The sequence below is a fragment of the Vipera ursinii genome (assembly GCF_947247035.1).
Source record: "Vipera ursinii genome assembly, chromosome: 7".
Lineage (NCBI taxonomy): Eukaryota > Metazoa > Chordata > Lepidosauria > Squamata > Viperidae > Vipera > Vipera ursinii.
In genome coordinates, this window is record NC_139521.1 from 42,471,710 (window position 1) to 42,490,749 (window position 19,040).

General features: G+C 36.4%; 2 protein-coding genes across 4 annotated transcripts in view; one reads left to right on the forward strand and one right to left on the reverse strand.

Annotated features, from left to right (window-relative positions):
- JADE1 (jade family PHD finger 1) overlaps positions 1-7,062 on the forward strand; it is a 101,996-nt gene extending 94,934 nt beyond the window's left edge. Inside the window, exon 13 of the transcript XR_014493028.1 lies at positions 7,023-7,062. The gene's annotated coding sequence lies outside the window, so the exon portion shown is untranslated. The remainder of the gene's footprint in view (positions 1-7,022) is intronic.
- The window catches only part of SCLT1 (sodium channel and clathrin linker 1), a 49,826-nt gene extending 31,140 nt beyond the window's left edge, over positions 1-18,686 (reverse strand). Inside the window, exons 1-16 of one of the 3 annotated variants that reach the window (XM_083367320.1) lie at positions 18,451-18,686; positions 17,499-17,590; positions 16,012-16,064; positions 14,309-14,381; positions 13,934-13,989; positions 13,513-13,648; positions 12,925-13,047; positions 11,372-11,437; positions 9,999-10,069; positions 9,173-9,263; positions 8,970-9,061; positions 7,191-7,368; positions 6,930-7,028; positions 6,193-6,264; positions 5,295-5,369; positions 3,325-3,470 (exon numbers count right to left, since the gene is read on the reverse strand). In XM_083367320.1, the coding sequence (XP_083223446.1) occupies positions 3,325-3,470; positions 5,295-5,369; positions 6,193-6,264; positions 6,930-7,028; positions 7,191-7,368; positions 8,970-9,061; positions 9,173-9,263; positions 9,999-10,069; positions 11,372-11,437; positions 12,925-13,047; positions 13,513-13,648; positions 13,934-13,989; positions 14,309-14,381; positions 16,012-16,064; positions 17,499-17,516 (1,349 nt within the window). In that variant the 5' untranslated portion in view covers positions 17,517-17,590; positions 18,451-18,686. The remainder of the gene's footprint in view (positions 1-3,324; positions 3,471-5,294; positions 5,370-6,192; positions 6,265-6,929; positions 7,029-7,190; positions 7,369-8,969; positions 9,062-9,172; positions 9,264-9,998; positions 10,070-11,371; positions 11,438-12,924; positions 13,048-13,512; positions 13,649-13,933; positions 13,990-14,308; positions 14,382-16,011; positions 16,065-17,498; positions 17,591-18,450) is intronic. The other 2 variants (XM_083367321.1, XM_083367322.1) reach the window with 2 other exon arrangements.
- Positions 18,687-19,040: the final 354 nt, after the last annotated feature.

A 19,040-nucleotide genomic window follows, 5' to 3' on the forward strand; every position in this document is an offset into this window, starting at 1 on the left:
CCCAGGTAAGACGCTTCAGACGCTGTTTGTTGTTCAGAAGCAGCTTGACAAGAGGAATACGACATTTGAAGCCCATGTCCAGGATCCGTCTGTGTGTGGTGGCTCTTGATACACTGACTCCAGCCTCAGTCCACTCCTTGTGAAAGTCCCCAACACTTTTGAATGGCCTTTCCCTGACAATCCTCTCCAGGCTGCGGTCATCCCTGCTGCTTGTGAACCTTTTTCTTCCACACTTTCCCCTTCCACATAGCTTTCTATTAATGTGCTTTGATACAGCACTTTGGAAACATCCAACTTCTTTTGCAATTACCTTTTGAGGCTTTCCCTCCTTATGGAGGGTGTCAATGATGGTTTTCTGCACAACTGTCAGGTCAGCAGTCTTCCCCATGATTGTGATTCCTACTGAACCAGACTGAGAGACCATTTAAAGGCTCAGGAACCCTTTGCAGGTGTTATGGCTTAATTAGCTGATTAGAGCTAACTTTGAGCCTAGAATATTGCACCTTTTCACAATATTCTAATTTTCTGAGATTGTGGATTTGGGGTTTTCATGAGCTGTAAACCATAATCATCACAATTATGACAAATCACGGCTTGAACTATCTTGCTTTGCATGTAATGAGTCTATCTCATATATTAGTTTCCCCTTTTAAGTTGCATTACTGAAATAAATGAACTTTTGCACGATATTCTAATTTTTCGAGTTTCACCTGTATACTTGTGCTATTTCATTTCTTTTATTTTCATTTTTAACTCTCCCTCATCTCCCACTTCAATGCCAAGAAAACAACCAAACGTTTTTCTGCATACCTTCCATGCCTACCTAAGCAGGAACAATTTTCATTGTGCAGTGATGTCTCTGCAGTTCTTTGCCAGGGCTATATTTCGAAACTCTGACTTTTGCTTCCAACTGTTTTAATGGGACTAGATTTGGTAGTCATTGAGCTACCAGAGTTGGCAAGTAGATGAGACATAGCCAACTTGCTGATAGACCAACAGTCATTAAAAATAAAAGCCAAGAGTTTAACATGATCTTTGAGGGCTTAAGTAAGTAGCTTTCACTTAACTTTCCTCCAACTTCTTCTAATCTAACTACTGAGCTAGACTGATTCTACAAAGTCACAATGCAAACTGCTTCTGATTGTCAAGGTTTCTGAACTCTTTTCCATTTCAGGAGTACTTCTTCCAAGTTACTCCTAGGCTTCAAGTGATACAGACATAGTAAAGTAGCACATCTCTTAGTCCACTTTTTATAAACCATGTCTTATAAGATACTTCAGCAACTGCTTGCATAAGAAGATGGAAAACATTAAAAAGTGCTTCAGAACAGACAGGTAAAAATCATCTCCAAAGCTTCCCAAATAGACCCCAGCTCCCAGTATGAAAGGACTTAAGAAATCTGTTTGTTGCTAAATTCAATTTATTTGCATTTTAATTATAGTTTGTTATTTTCTAAATCAGTTTGGGAGGAGTTTTACTTTGAATGATGGATTATAAACAACTTTAACAAACTGAAGTAAACAAAAAATGTATATTTCCATTGTCCAATTTTTTTTAATAATTATATCAGTGTAAATTTTAAAAGTAAAATTCCAATACAAATTCAAGTACAGTCATGGCCGAAATTGTTGGCACCCCAGAAATTTTTCCAGAAAATCAAGTATTTTTCACAGAAAAGTATTGTAGGAACACATGTTTTGCTATACACAGGTTTATTCCCTTTGTGTGTATTGGAACACAACAAAAAAGGGTGGAAAAAAAGCAAATTGAACATAATGTCAAACAAAACTCCAAAAATGGGCTGGACAAAATTATTGGCACCCTTTCAAAATTGTGGGTAAACAAGATTGTGTCAAGCATGTGATGCTCCTTTAAACTCACCTGGGGCAAGTAACAGGTGTGTACAATATAAAATCACACCTGAAAGCAGATAAAAAGGAGAGAAGTTCACTTAGTCTTTGCATTGTGTGTCTGTACGTGCCACACTAAGCATGGACACCAGAAAGAGAAGAGAACTGTCTGAGGACTTGAGAACCAAAATTGTGGACAAATATCAACAATTTCAAGGTTACAAGTCCATCTCCAGAGATCTAGATTTGCCTTTGTCCACAGTGCGCAACATTATCAAGAAGTTTGCAACCCATGGCACTGTCGCGAATCTCCCTGGTCGTGGACAAAAGAGAAAAATTGATGAAAGGTTGCAACGCAGGATAGTCCGGATGGTGGATAAGCAGCCCCAAACAAGTTCCAAAGGAATGCAAGTTGTCCTGCAGGCTCAGGGAGCATCAGTGTCAGCGTGAACTATCCATCGACATTTAAATGACATGAAACGCTATGGCAGGAGACCCAGGAGGACCCCACTGCTGACACAGAGACATAAAAAAGCAAGATTACAGTTTGCCAAAATGTACTTGAGTAAGCCAAAATCCTTCTGGGAAAACGTCTTGTGGACAGATGAGACCAAGATAGAGCTTTTTGGTAAAGCACATCATTCTACTGTTTACCGAAAATGAAATGAGGCCTACAAAGAAAAGAACACAGTACCTACAGTGAAATATGGTGGAGGTTCAATGATGTTTTGGGGTTGTTTTGCTGCCTCTGGCACTGGGTGCCTTGAATGTGTGCAAGGCATCATGAAATCTGAAGATTACCAAAGGATTTTGGGTCGCACTATAGAGCCCGGTGTCAGAAAGCTGGGTTTGCGTCTGAGATCTTGGGTCTTCCAGCAGGACAATGACCCCAAACATACGTCAAAAAGCACTCAGAAATGGATGGCAAGAAAGCGCTGGAGAGTTCTGAAGTGGCCAGCAATGAGTCCAGATCTGAATCCCATTGAACACCTGTGAAAGATCTTAAAATTGCTGTTGGGAAAAGGCGCCCTTCCAATAAGAGAGACCTGGAGCAGTTTGCAAAGGAAGAGTGGTCCAAAATTCTGGGTGAGAGGTGTAAGAAGCTTATTGATGGTTATAGGAAGCGACTGATTTCAGTTATTTTTTCCAAAGGGTGTGCAACCAAATATTAAGTTAAGGGTGCCAATAATTTTGTCCGGCCCATTTTTGGAGTTTTGTTTGACATTATGTCCAATTTGCTTTTTTTCCTCCCTTTTTTGTTGTGTTCCAATACACACAAAGGGAATAAACCTGTGTATAGCAAAACATGTGTTCCTGCAATACTCTTCTGTGAGAAATACTTGATTTTCTGGAAAAATTTCTGGGGTGCCAACAATTTCGGCCATGACTGTATATAAAACTCTGGTCAAAAGTCTCCAGAGGAAAAAATGGAAATAAAACAGATATGAGTTTGCAGCATATGTTCATTACTTACTTCAGTTCCATTTGCTTAATTTTGTTTTGTGTTGTTTGCAAACTAAGATAAAGGTCATCTTTTGTACGTTCAGCATTCAGACATCTCTGGTAAAGCTCTTCTAGTTTTCTATAATCAGCTTCATTTCCTCTACCTTCACGGTACACCTGACAGAGGAATTTAAACCAGGATATGATTCCAATGTTCCAGTAAAATCCCTGCTTTGACAAATCAATTAATGCGCAAAACTTAGAAAGTGGATAATCATTTCATTATGACTATCATATCTGAAGAAAGATTTCATTATTGTATTAGCTTTGATCCACCAAACATTCTACAGGTACACCTTGAGTTATGGTGGTGATTGGGACCAGAATTTCTGTCACTAAGCAATGAGGTCATAAGGCGCAATGTAATGTAAGCAATTATTAGTATAATTGCTTTTAATTAGTAATGGCAACTGTTAAATGAGGTCTGGGAGTTGTTAAGTGAGCATCTTCTCATAACCTCCTATAAGCTTCCAACAAACGAAATCAGTGGGGAAGACAGTGGGGAGGTAAATGGCTGCTATAGGATGGGAAAGGAAGCAAAGGGGTGTGTGGGTTTTGAGACGGCACAGTAAGTGTGGCAGGACTTGGGGTAACTGTTTAGTGGGCAAGTGTATAAGTGGCAGGTGAGGACTGGCATGAAAATGAGAGTAGGAAGGATGAGCAGGTAAGCAGGGAGGCACAGTGTAGTGCAAATATGGCAGAGCTTGGGGTGGTTGCTGCTGGGGGTGGAGGACATGCAATGGTGTCCAAATGGCCAGGGAGGGTGCATCAGTGGCAGAGGCACAAAATGCAGGGGTAGTGAACAGTAAGTGGCTGATGGGGAGATATGTTACATCCCAGCAAGACTTGGGATGGCTGGTGCCAGGTGGAGGAGGGTGCACAAGTGGTGGGAAGGTGTGGTGTAAGTTCAGCAAAGCTTGGGGAAGATGAACAGCTGGTGAAGGTGTGGACTGAGCACGAGTGCAGAGAGGCTGGAAAAGGGTGCACTGTTGGAAGAGACTTACCCAAGCAACTTGCCACCTTCCCTACTGGTTTCCCCATTGACTTTGCTTGTAGAAAGGTGGCAGAGAAGATTAAAAATTGAGATCACATGACCACAAGATACTGCAAGCTTCATAAGTGTGATCCAGTTGCCAAACACCCAGATTGCAATCATGTGACTGCGGCTGGGATGGTCAAAACTTTGAAGACTGGTTATAACCATCACTTGTTTAGCACTATCGTAACTCTGGTTGCTAAAAGAAGGACTTTGGTTGTTAAAGAACCTATACTTGTTTCACCATGCTTTCCACTGACTGTATTGTGTTATCATCTTATTATTAGTATAATTGCTTTTAATTAACATTGTTATCATATGTTTTTTTTATTTTAATTTCATTTATATCCTGCCCTTCTCCGAAGACTCAGGGCGGCTTACAAGCTTAGCAGTAGCCTTCATTCTATGTATATGCCTGCTTATTAGGGCTTTCACACACACCCCAAGCGGCATTATTACAAAGTCAGCTTAATTGCCCCCAACAATCTGGGTCCTCATATGAGAACTGATGATCTGATCTTTTCACAGATCTTCCTTTCTTAGTTCATTTTTACTGATTTAAGTAAGTTTGATCTGAGTTTTAGCCATTCTACCTTGTAGAGAGGCTTTTGTGAGTTTCACGAGTCATAGGCAATTCGTTTTTCTTTCAGCTCAAGTTATTTGGGTAAAAAAATACTGAACAGCATTACATGACATTAAGTCAACTTTTGCTGGTACAATGCCCAAGCACTTTTTTCATGGCAGCACATTTGTATTCATATCTAAATGATGTGAGTGCTTTGATTCTTTTCAGTCTGTCTCATGTGACCAAGGTTAATATTTCTACACCCTAAAAATTACATACTTATTAGCGTGTACATTATAACATTAATGCATGAAAATGGTGGAAAAGAAATTTTTTTTGCCTTGTCTAGTTCTTCTTCAACTGCTCGCTTTTCTCTAATAGCTTGTTCTAGTTGGCTTTGCTTTTCTCCACATTCCTATAAAGCAATAATAGAATATATCTTTTAGAAATCAGTAAGTGACATATAACTGTAGGTGTACGTAGCAAACAAAATCAGGATAAATAATGAAGCCTGTACTCAAGTATTAATATGTACCTAATCTATGGCCTATGAAATTGCCACAAATTTCATTTACTGTAAACTTCCTTTATCTTTCTGTATTTTACCTTTAACCTCTTTCTATATTATCTGCACTGGAGTAATACAGGATTAAGTTAGGTAGTTTTGTAATTTTCAAGTTATATTTCAGAGTAATTTCCTTCAAACCACATGTTCAGCAAAAGAGGGATTTAGATCTCTTCCCTGATTCCCATAGCATTTCCTAAAAGTGAAGTCTGGAACCATCACGTATCTCTACTTCTCTTTTTAAAAAGGTATAAGATATGTTAAATATGCTATTTGAACAAAACATTTGTAAGCCGTGTTTTTTACGAATAACCACAAAGCTTGATGATGTGTTTATTTTATCCAGAGGTTTAACAAGTAAGGTATATTATCTCTTTTGTATCTGCTCTTCCAAATAGTAGCATCCCACATGAAAAAGTATTTTTATCATTACATTTAATGAAATTGTGAATGCTTAGATACGGAAGATTTTTTTTCCTGAACAAACTGAAGTAGTGAAACTGGGTATTGCTTTGTGGCACTGAATTTTAAATGCTTATTTTTCCTTGATGAAAATCAAAATAGAAAAAAAAGATCAAAATGTAAACTTGTATTTTTTTGTTAAATTTATTTGCTGCCTATCTCACCTGGGGGCTACTTTAGGTAGTTAATTTAAGCAAAATGTATAACTTACCATCTGAAGTGCAGTACTTTCTTCTATTAAGTGTGAAATTTGAATATTGTATCGTTTCCTCTCATTTTCTACCTATTTTTTTTAAAAAAGGTGTATTATTCCATGTCCAATGATGTTTTCTTACTTGATTATATAATACACTTTTAGGAGTACAAGTGGCTGCAATATACTAAGAAGAAATATGCTAATTATCAGTATAGCTTTATATATAAAACTTCCAGAGCTAAGCAATGTCCAGATATAGGTGTCCATAACTGGAAGGGCACAAGCATTCTCCATCTCCTCTTTCAAACAGCTCCTCCAACCCTTTGAACCTGCTACTCAAGGCATTTGAAAAACCTGTTGAAGATGTTAGGGGTATTCCAGAAAATCAGACATAGTGACTTGCAGTGAGCTGGGATTTTTAGCAACCACATTTCTAACCTGCCCCACTAAAGCAGTCTGCAAGTCTCTTGGGGGTGGGGGGGGGTGGGGGTGTTGAAGTAGAATGTGTCCAACAATTCTTGTTCTGCCTGCTGAATTACATGGACTGTAACACCTATAGTTTATTGGGAGAAATAATTTCTTCTCCCAATAACAAAGGACCATTCACAAAATTACCTGAATTATCTACAGACAAAAGGTGCATATTTCAACTGAGATAACTTTCACATATTTAGCTTTCAAAGTAACTATCAGTATTATTAATTTACAAGAACAAAATGTGTAGAAAGTAAGTTTTAAGCATGACTGCTTACTTCTTTCCTAGTTATTAAAACAGCATTTTGAAGTAGCTGAGAAACTGCTTGTTTCATATTTTCAATTTCCTCTTCTTTTTGTTTCTCTGATAGCATTGCCTAGAATTGGAAAGAATGGGTCATATTCTAGTAAAAACTTCCTACCAAAGGTAGGTCAAGCCATAACCCTAATGATACAGCTATTTGTGTTTAACAGAAAATAGATTAATTTAATTAAGTTCAAAGCAGTTATTCCACAAACATATACAATAAATTAATCACCTGACTCTTCTGGAGATTAGCTTCTTCTATGAGTTGCATGCTGTCTCGGACCTTTCCTACAGCATCATACTTCTCTTCTTCTATATTCACACACTTTGTTTGCAGCTCCTGAATTATTTTTTCAAGATTTGTTCTTTCTGATCTTAGCTGTTTGGAATCTTTTGTAGCTATACAAAGTCTGCATAGTGGAACAGGGACCAATTGACTGTTAAATTTAGGTTAAGATTAGGTAAGACTGCAATTAAAATAGATGTCCTATCTTTCAAGATCTGATAAGATTAGATTAAGTCTCTTCTCTAAAATGGTGAAATCAAATCCTCTTGGGGCAGCATCTTTTTACAGCATCTTTCGAGTAGTTTTCATTGTTATCGTAATACTGTAGTGAAATTTCAGATATTCAGAAATAGGAAAACCTTTGACAAACTAGTAATAACCTTTAATTTTGATCATGGAATTTTATTCTCCTTATAAACCTTTTAATATTTATTTCTCTGTAAATCTTTCTAATTTAGTAAAGTGCTTCTTAAATTTTGAGGTTACTTTTTTCAAGATGATTTTGAAATTGGGCTAAACATTAAAAATATTTTTGACTGGATAAATCCAAGTTGGCATATTTGTAAGTGATTGAAAACCTGAAAACCCAAGGTAGCCGTAAAACTCCAACCAATTTTGCAGACATTTTTGAGGAAAGCCAATACTGAATGAACTGAATGTTTATTCTTGAGGGCCACAAAAAATAATAATTAAAATTCATTGCATAAAATTAATTATACTGATTGTGTATGTTCTACACAAATATGTTCTGAAATTAAATATCTGATCACACAACAAAAACTAAACATATGAGCTCTTACCCCCCGTGGATAGAGCTCTTACCCCCCGTGAGCTCTTACCCCCCGTGGATAGGGCTCGCAACTTGGGAGTCCTCCTAGATTCACGGCTTACCCTAGAAGATCATGTAGTGGCCGTGACTAGGGGGGCTTTTGCCCAGGTTCGCCTGGTGCGCCAGTTGCGGCCCTATCTGGACCGGGATGCCCTGTGCACGGTCACTCATGCGCTCGTGACCTCTCGCCTTGACTACTGTAATGCTCTCTACATGGGGCTTCCCTTGAAGACCACTCGGAGGCTCCAACTGGTACAGAATGCGGCCGCGAGAGTTGTCTTGGGAGTTTCCCGGTACTCCCATGTTACACCTTTGCTCCGCGAGCTGCATTGGTTACCAGTTGTCTTCCGGGTGAGGTTCAAGGTCTTAGTTATGATCTTTAAGTCCCTACATGGCATGGGTCCGGGGTACCTCGGGGACCACCTGCTGCCGGCTTCAACTCCCCTCCGCCCTGTGCGTTCCCACAGAGAGGGCCTCCTCAGGGTGCCTCCGGTCAGGGAATGCCGACTGGCGGCCCCCAGGGGGAGAGCCTTCTCTGTGGGTGCCCCGGCTTTGTGGAACCAACTGCCGGTGGAGCTCCGGACGGCATCGGACCTCCGAACTTTCCGTCGTGGTCTGAAGACCCATTTGTTTGAATTGGCCGGTCTGGCCTGATGGGGGAGCTGGGTTTTAAATTGTTATTTTAGATTGCATTATTGTTTTTAATTGGGCACTGATTTAATCTTTGTTTTAACTTTTGTATAGTATTGTACTTGTATTTATATGCCCTGTGAACCGCCCTGAGTCCCCAGGGAGAAGGGCGGTATATAAATTAAATAAAACATAAACATAAACAAAACATATGTAGGATTATAGTGTTAAAGTGGAAGTTATTATTCAATAATTTAATAATCTACCTTGTCTCCAATTGTTTTATGCTTGACTGCAATTCTTGCAAGCGTTTATCTGATGCCTCCTCTTTTTCCCGAGCAGCTAGGACCCCTTCTTCCTAAACACCAGAAAAGTCAGAGATTTTTTTTAGAACAATTTTGTGTCTAGCAGAAGCAGAGTTCAGAAATGTGAACTTCTATTTTGAAAGTTGAGAAAGGATGTGTTCAACCTTTCTGTTTAATTGGCTGCGAAGATCCTCAATGACTCTTATCATTTCATCAGCTTTTGCAACTGCTGTTCTCAAGTCCAATTTGGATTGTCTGCATATTGAAAAGATAAACTTCTCTAAATAAGAAATACACTGGCTAAACAAATATCATGTTTTTACATTACCATTCCATGTTCAAGCTCAAGAAAAAAAATAGCATACAGATGAAATTATGCTCTTGCTCAACAAATTATTGCACAGAAAAAGTCACATCTTGGTCTAATTTATTATTTCTTTGTGGACATATTTTACAGCATTTCCAAATGGCAGTTCATTTCTCAAAAGATCTGCTCATCAGTATGTGATAAACAGGAAATTTTGGTGTGGATAGATAATTTTCTACCCCAAACACATATGAAGTAACAGCACACATTTATTATAGTGGAAAGGCTTTCTTCATTATCTGCTGAAGTTCCAACAGAGGTCAGCATTTGCTCACAATGTTACATCTCCACAGATAGCTATAAACTTCCACCTAATGATGTGCAGTAAGCCAGAGGTCCCCAACCTTTTGGGCACCAGGGAGGGGTTCCATGGAGAGAGGTTTTTCCACAGACCAGAGAGTGCGTGGTTTTGTGTGCTGCCTGCATCCTGCAGATGGGGCTTTGCTTGTTTGTGCGGACCTGTTCCTGGCATGCTGCGGCCTGGAACTGGGCCACGGACTGGGAGTTGGTGACTCCTGCAGTAAGCCATAAAATATTTTTGAAAAACCTCATCATACAGGTTGGACCATTATCTGTGTGCTAGCCCGTTTTTAAAAAATAATTTAAGATTTAGAAGTTTATACCTATGTTGCTTGCGCAGCTGTTCCAGCTCTACATTTTGTTCCATTACAGTTTTCAGAAATACCTGATTAATCTGTAAACAAAATTATTTTAAAATATATTGCACTGCTGTTAAAATGAATAAAGCATTAGAGCCAGTAGGCTAGTATGGTTAAGGTACTGAGCTAGGAATGCAGACACCCAGGGTCTAGTATACCCTCAAGCAACTGAAGCTCACAAAGAGAGATTGTCTACTAAAATTGTTTGCTTCCCCACTCCTCCTACAAAGCAGAGAAATTTCAAAAAAGCAGTTTGCTCTTTACACATTGAGAGCAATGCAGTCATACCAGCAGCAGGAAAGGGATAGGCAAAGGAGACATTGCCTACAGAAATACTTGCATTTTCCCCCACTCCCCTTGCAGAGCGAAATTATTGGAGAGCAAGAGGGCTGAGGTGCGATCCCATTGCTTTTGATGTGTACAGGACAGTAAGCAGGTACTTGAATGTCCCAAAGTAAGGGAGAGTGGTTAGGAGGGAAACAAAAACCTAAGATATGAAGCTGACTAGTATAGTGGATAACATGTTGTGGTCATGTAATTTCCCACTTAACAACTGCTTTGCTTAGGAATGGAATTGCCAGTCCCAAATAAAATTGTTAAACAAGACTACATGTACTTTGCTTAAGAGCAACACAAAATCTGTCTCTTTCCACTAACCATATTTATAATAACATTCATAGTTATGTGCTATTGACTTTATTTCATTGAAACTTTTAAAATTGTCTATACTTCATTGAGACTTCTAAAATTGTCGATACATAGTTTTTGTTCTAAACTCAGTGGCATTTCAAGGCTCATATTTTGCTTTAGATGCACCAGCATTAGTCATTACTTTCAGTCACCTACATTAAAAAAATGAACTCCTTCTTGCTTTGCTGGCACCTGATTGAAATTTTGTTTCACTAGTTTATATTTCAGCTACATTCTTTGTTTTTTGGTTTTAAAAAAAGCTTCTCACTTCATTTGCTTCCAAGAATCATATCATTAAAAGCAGAAACAGAGAAGAAAAGAAAATATTTTAAACTAATACTAAATAGTCAAAGAAATAGGCATTAAAACTTAGTAATCATGGACTGTGCAGACAAAACCTTTATTTTTCATGAAAAGCGCATTTTCCCAAATCAGGAACAACTACTTGCTCTCCAAGTAGCAATTAAATTAGAACAGATTAAAAATACAATATAAGCCACTATATAATACAACTTATAAATATGTAAGTAAAAAAGGTTAAGACAAATCTTTATGAAAAATTATGTTGGGAAAATGTACTTTCTTTTAAATTTTTCTGCTATGGCTAGTCCAAAATAATGTTATTAGAATTTCAGTATTTCACTTACTGACTGAGTTTTTTCATTAGCCAAATGCAGTTGTTTTGTTAGTTGTTGAAAGCTTGACAACTGATCCTAGAAAGAAGATAATACAGTGCATTGGAATGAAAATCTAGAGGATTTATCAACGTTAAAATAAATGCTCAAACATAATATATTACATATTTAGGTATTAAGTACTTAATTTAAGTAATAAAGTATAACGTTATCAGTGGATGTTGTCCAGATTTGAGAGTCAGCTAATTTATTTTTTAAAAAAATAAATTATACAATAGCATAAAGCAGGAATGATCTACCGTATTCATTTTTCTAATACTTTGTGTTTGTGTGTATAGGTACGTGTGCATAGGTAAATGTCTGAGATTTGGCTGTAACAGAGTAAATACCTTCATTTGAAAGACTGTGAAAAACAGAATATATTTCTGCAACAAGGTTTAAAAGTTTTTAAGTGAACAAAGTATACTTATAATCAAAGTATATTTCCATATTTAACAAATTACTCACAGATAATCCTGAAACAAATGTTTGAAAATCTACAAGACCTCAAAATCAAACAATGTCCCTTTTCTAAATATGCATTCAGGTTTCAAACCTTATGTTAGGGGACCATTTTTATACACAAACATTAACCATCTTAGCCTTTCCAAATACATCTTTTGAACTTTACATTCCTTTCCTAAACAGTAAAAACAAAATAAAAGAGACACTCCTTCTGTTGTTGTGGTTGTTAGTTGCGAAGTCGTGTCCGACCCATCGCGACCCCATGGACAATGTTCCTCCAGGCCTTCCTGTCCTCTACCATCTTCTGGAGTCCATTTAGGCTCATGCCTACTGCTTCAGTGACTCCATTCAGCCACCTCATTCTCTGTCGTCCCTTTCTTCTCTTGCCCTCAACCTTTCCCAGCATTAGGTTCTTCTCCAGTGAGTCCTTCCTTCTCATTAGGTGGCCAAAGTATTTGAGTTTCAACTTCAGGATCTGGCCTTCTAAAGAGCAGTCAGGGTTGATCTCCTCTAGGACTGACCAGTTTGATCGCCTTGCAGTTCAAGATACTTGCAGGAGTCTTCTCCAGCACCATAGTTCAAAGGCCTCAATTCTTTGGCGCTCAGCCTTTCTTATGGTCCAACTTTCACAGCCATACATTGCAACTGGGAAGACCATAGCCTTGAGTATATGCACTTTTGTTGGCAGGGTGATGTCTCTGCTTTTTAGTGTGCTGTCTAGATTTGCCATGGCTTTCCTCCCCAGGAGCAAGCGTCTTTTAATTTCTTGGCTGCAGTCCCTGTCTGCGGTGATCTTGGAGCCCAGGAAAATAAAATCCGTCACTACCTCCATTTCTTCTGCCACCTCACAAATAATTTGTTCTCTGGTATGTCTGCCTGTCTACCTACCATTAACTTATACCATCCATCTCAACCAAATGGCCTACTCTATGACTTGCCCAAAGACCATTAAAATTCTCCTTTATAAAAACAACAACTGGCTATCCCTAAAATCTTGAGCTAGTGTGAAAACAATTGTCTTCATCTTAATTTATTTTAATGCACATGTATCAGTACATTACTTTTTGCTTCTGCCTTTCCACAATATAAATCTGTGCTTCTGTCATGTGCTCCTGGTATATCTGTTGAAGTCGCTCCAATTCTTGTGATACCATCTGCCAAAGTTCTAGGACATGTTCCTTTTCCTTAAAATTGAAAGATTGAAAAAAGAATGTTAGAATTTTTCTTTCCATTTGTTTTTAAGTATCAAATATCTGAAAAGAATTTTACTTTAGATCTATTATAATATAAAGTAAATTTACTTTGACTTACTCTTCAAAGAAATAGTACTTTTTGTTCCCTATATAGTGAATTTATATTATAAATAGAAACATATCTGTGCCTGTTAATGACAATAAAATATCTTACAAATATTAGTGTGTTGTCTTTCTTATTGCCATTAGATATTCAAAATTTAGATATAATATTGTTTTATATCTATGTCTTGACATTAAAAACAATTCAAATGCTACTATTAAAAACTTAAACCACAATTTTCAGCTATAACAAAAATGTGTCATAAATGAATGTGCCTAAATTGAAAAGCAACTTAGGACTACTAGAACGTAGACATAAAAGTACAACCAAAGCAAATGTTTCAGTATGCTCACTTTATTTGCTAGTTGCAACTGTTCTTGAAGGTTTCTTATTAGGTTTTCATCCATAAATGTAGCATCCCTTGAAACAGAACCAGATGGCAGAGCTTCCAATTGCTTTTCAATTGCTTCTTTTAACTCTTCATGCAATCTGTGTTACAATAAGAGGTGGATCACTTCATTGTAAAACAGCAACAAAATTGTATTTTTTATTAATAATGGTTCTTCTGTCAGACAGTTAACACTTGTAAGTCCAGAAAAAACATTTTAGGTTATTCATGAAAATTTTCCACATTATTTCTAGCAATCCCCATTCCCAGAGTATCTGTATTCATTGCACTGCAAAGGTAAGACGAAATACATGATCATTTCAATCACTAGTTTCTTGCTATATGACCCAGACAATACACTATTAATATGATTTTTATGACTTTACCTTTCATTTTCTTTGATGACTTGCTCAAGTTTTAGCCTCATTTCTTTCATCTGCATCTAAAGGAAGAAAAGCAGGAGATTAAATATTTATTTTTGAAGATACAATAGATCACATGTAATACATATTCAGTATGATACAATCACTAATAAGATGCTTGAATGTCAATTAAGAATGTTGCCTTTTCTATTTTGTGAAGCGAGATTTCTCAAACTAGAAATAGTTAAACATATTTTTTGAATTAAAAACAGTGACAATATGAGGTATGATTCAGTGATTTTAAAAAAGCATCTTACCAATATCATTTAAATTTTAAATATTATTTTTAAATTACTTAATGAGCTATATTAGTGGTAAAAAATAGTTTTAACTTTGTACCTGGCAGTATTTTAGTTGTTCATTCATTTCCCCAAGATTTTCATCATATTCAGCAACTATAGGAGGTAATGAGCTAAAAGGGATGTAAAATAAAAGTTCCTATATTGAGTGAACATTCAAGTAACACAATGAAGTTAAAAATAAAAAAAATCTCACCAATGACACAAAAATGAAGCATTAGAAAAAAATACTTAAAGAGCAATAATTTCAGAGACACATGCATATATGGAAGCATTTTTCAAGCAATTGGTCTTTATTGTATGTTACATTTATATCCTGCTTTTCTTCTAGAGGCTCAAAGGCCATACACAGTATTCCATACCATAATTTTTATTAACAGTAACACTCCTAAGTGCCATTCAATGTTTTTCCAAGGCTGAAGATAAATTTGAACTTGGCACTTCCTAATCCTAATATAGCATACAGTTTAAAGCCATTACATGATTCCTGTAAGAAGTAAGAATGGGATTTCCCCACTTAGTTATAGATTTATTTAAGTATCAGATACTCCCAAACTTCCTTGATCATTCAGTGAAACTGAAGTCCATTTCCTTAACAGCTTAATTCTGAAGAAGTGGGATCTATTACCCTATCTGGATTCCCAAGAATATGAGCAGATGGTTTTCTTTCTACTCAGGTGGTGGCAACTTAGCTTACATACCTCGGTACCCCTTTCACCCTGGGACACATCTATATCAGACACCCCAGAACTCAGCTAGATTGAGGTAGAAAGCTAGAATCCACAAAATAAATTTGACATAGCTGTGTTGTAAAAGTCACCCTACTACATATTATCAATATTTTATTTTGTATATCTTGACTTATAAAATATCAAAGGATTACAAACAAGCAAACAAGAATAATTTCATTTGAAGTACATTATGGATCAACAATGTTCTAATGTAAGCAACTCAGGATGCTTAACAACTAATTATTGTAAAAATTAGATATAATTGTGAACATAGGTGAAAATATTTAAATTCCTTTTCCTCTTGCATCAGTTGAAAAGAGATTTTATGCAAGATAATTCCTTTCCTTTCAATTTGCCCAAATAAAGGAGGGAACACAAACTGCTTTGCGTGGACTAAGAATGGTTTTATGAAGTTTTCCAGTAGAACCTTTACCCCTTACAAAATGATAACTTTTATATTTTTTTAAAAAAAACCCAAACTCAGTACCAGTTATGCTAATATTTTAAGACATGAAAGGAAGGAAAAGATCAAACTGCCAAGCCCTGATGTCATAAAACATTAGTTGCAGTTTCTCATTGCTAAGGCATGGACTGCTTGTGGAATTATTTCCAGATACTCAGGTTCTGCAAAGCATAATTATTGGCAAAATATTTAGAGACACATGGAGAGTTTTGATAAATTTGTTTATGATTGACTTAAGAGCCACTGAAATGAATAAATCAACTTTAAATTTCATTAATTTCAGCAGATCAACTCTCTATATGATTACATCTGGATTCAATCCATAGAATCTTACTTTTTGCTTAATTACAAATTTCCTCTATCCTGAATATGTTTAAATTATGTGTACATACTATATATTTACACACACACACAAACAAGATAAAAATGCAATGGGGACTTCATTTGTTCATTTTTGAAGAGCATTTCCAGGCATCAACATATCTTTTTATAAGGTGTTTTGAAACTGCATTTTATACATTATTTAGAATGCCAAATAAATCGTTTTACCTTTGGCCTATCAGCATGTGCTCCATTATACTGGCATCTTCAAAGGCATTATTCTGGAAACAAACATTTTATTTTATTGAAGTTTATTGCTTGTCATAAAAAGATTTTTTAAAAACCCTTTAAAATTTAACTCTACAGATCCTATTTACCGTAAATCAAACTATTCACAATGTATTCTCTTGCAGGGTACATTGGTGGCCTAAAATTTTAATCAATAAATAAAAATAAAAAATAAATACAATTCCATATGGATTCAAATTAAATTCAAAAAGCATAACCTTAGCTTTTCATATCTTATTCTGTTTTCACATTTATATATTATTTCGGTTCTTTGATTATCTTTAGGAACTTAAAAAAATCTATAACTTTAATAGAGAGTAATATTTGCCAACTGTAATACCTTATAATGATAAGAATGCAACTAATTATTTACCCTAGCATTTCATTAAATGTTAAAGCCAAATGAAGGGCCATCAATTCCATTAAGGGCATTTCTATAATATTTCTATCAGTGGCAACCAGTATCTTGTGTTTGTATTTTATTTCATATCAGCTACTCCTTTTGATAAGTCAAAAACTAGCAACTAAATTTCATTTCTACTTTGTTTGGAAATGGATAAAAGAAAAGAAGAACTGATAGCTGGCAAAATTATAGGACTACTAGGACTGGGCTTCAAAAATCCAGATGACTAAGAGAAAACAAGATACAGAAAGCTCTAGCCCTAAAAGGATGCCACTTAAAAAAAAAATATATGGGCTTATCAGGAGCAACAGAAATGACAAGTAGTGAAAGACTCACAATGTGTTAAGATAGACATAAAAAATGTTTATAACAAACAAAAGTAGTATTGATTTCTAGTTAGGTTGGAATACCATAATGTTCTTAAATGTGCATGTTTAAAACAATTATCCTGAGATTTTGGCAGAATTGCTCAAATCTTGAGGAAGTGATACTGATTTACATATTCTGTGGAAAAATGCTGTTAATGTCATTAGTACAGTCACCATCACAACAAACAATGGTTCTATATGACAAAGACTTGCTTTTTAATAATGCTCAAGCCTCAGTTAGCTGTAGTGGGAGTGGCCAAATGTAACTGGCATAGATTTATTTGGTAAAAAAGCATAAACAAATGTATTCAGGCACATTATATAAACAAGCTACTTTATTTTCAAAAGTGAAAATATAAGAACCTTATAATAGCAGGTAAGCAAATTTAACTAGATGATCTGCAAGGTCCCTTGTTAAGGTGATGCTTAGAATAGGTTGAAAGGTACATCAAAATAGAATCTAAAAATCATGAAATAAAGATATGAAACAATTATATACATCAACTTACATTATGCTCTAATCGTACTACACCTCCCTTTGCAGCTTTCATCAAATAACACATAAAAAGGGGTAGCCTCCAGCCAAAAAAGGTTGAGGAACTCTGATATCTAGTACCTAAACTATACAATGCAGTATGAATTTTAATGAAACTTACCTTGATATCTGTTGCCATTTTAGAATCTTATTGGAATTTCATATAAAGTTTCTAGGAAGCTGATTTGCTTTTTAGGAGCATAAACATAAAATCTGTGAAAATAAAATAAATACAACTGGCAAACACAACTTATAATTGCTTTGAACTTTATCTTCCAAAATTAAATTCTTAGGAAGAAATACAAAACAACCTGACCAGCTTCCACAAAGCCTGCAACATGCTGTTACAACTTCAGAGTTGTAATCCTAATGTTATGGATGCCAATCTTAAAATCATCAATCTGAGATATTTGAAAAGGAAAGCCTCTTATTTCGTATACATCTTAATGTCAATGTTTTTATCTTCAGATAGAAAAATTAAGATCAAATACTAATGGAAAATCTGGAATGTAAAGTTTTTATAGTTGACTATTTCCATCATTTATATCCACTCTTTTATTTTAAAAATAGACAAGCTTACAAAGATGGTATCTATCCCTTAATTTTCAAAATGCTTAAAATACTTCTACTTTCATATATGACTGTAGAATCTTAATGCAAAGTTTAATCTCCATGCATCATACTGAAATGTCCTCAACATATTGTCTCCCCTCCAAACATTTAATGTTTTGCTTCTTGGCAAGTTAGCTTGATCTCTGCAATCCAGTATTTCTTCTCCATCCTTATAATAACTTAGCTCACCTCTCTGGAGAGAAAGTACTTGGGATGCTGCAAGCTCATCAGAGGTCTTAAATTATCCTTCCTGAAAAGCCCAACAGGTAATATTGACCCGAAGCTCCTCTAGCAATGCTTGGACTTTGGGCTCCAGGAAAGATTTATTGTTTGCATCTTCCTGGTTCTCCTTGAATTTTCCATTCGACCCTCTCCCCCCCCCGACTGAATATGGAATTAAAGTAATGTAATTTCAGTCTTATATATAACATCTAAAGATCTGTAAAAAGTCAGGTCCTTACCTGGAAATCCAGTTGAACTCCAGCGGGCAGAGTAGATGCAAGAGAACTGTGCTGTAACTTTTATCCAGAAGAGCTATTTTTTCATCGGAACCGTTTGCTCTTAAGTAAACCTACCCATGGTGTAAATGGGGTAACGTGGCAAGAAGCTTTAACTACATAAGCATGCATTTAGAAAAAAAAAAGATGGTGTATTGGGTTTGCTGCAGAGGGCGTCACCCTATGTTGGTAGCTTGCCCTTACCTAATTCTCAGAGGTAAGACGGAAAGGAAAAGAAGAAACTTCCCGAGCGGAAGGTAAGACTGTTAAAGCCCATCATTGCGGGCGGGCACAAGGACGAACCAGCCAACAAATCTGGAAACAGCTGCGGGCTTCACTTTAGCAACGTCACCTCCCTCCCCTCCAATCGCCGTCTTTCCCCCAGGAGAGCGGCACGCGCCGTTAACAACACCGCGGGCGTTTTAACGAACGACTTGGCTGTAAAAAGGGCTTTTTTTAAAAAAATAAAACAAACAAAAACAAAAAAAACCTTGGATGGGGTGGGGAGACCCTGCATGCTGTTGTCATAAAAAAAAACACACACCCGCCAATCG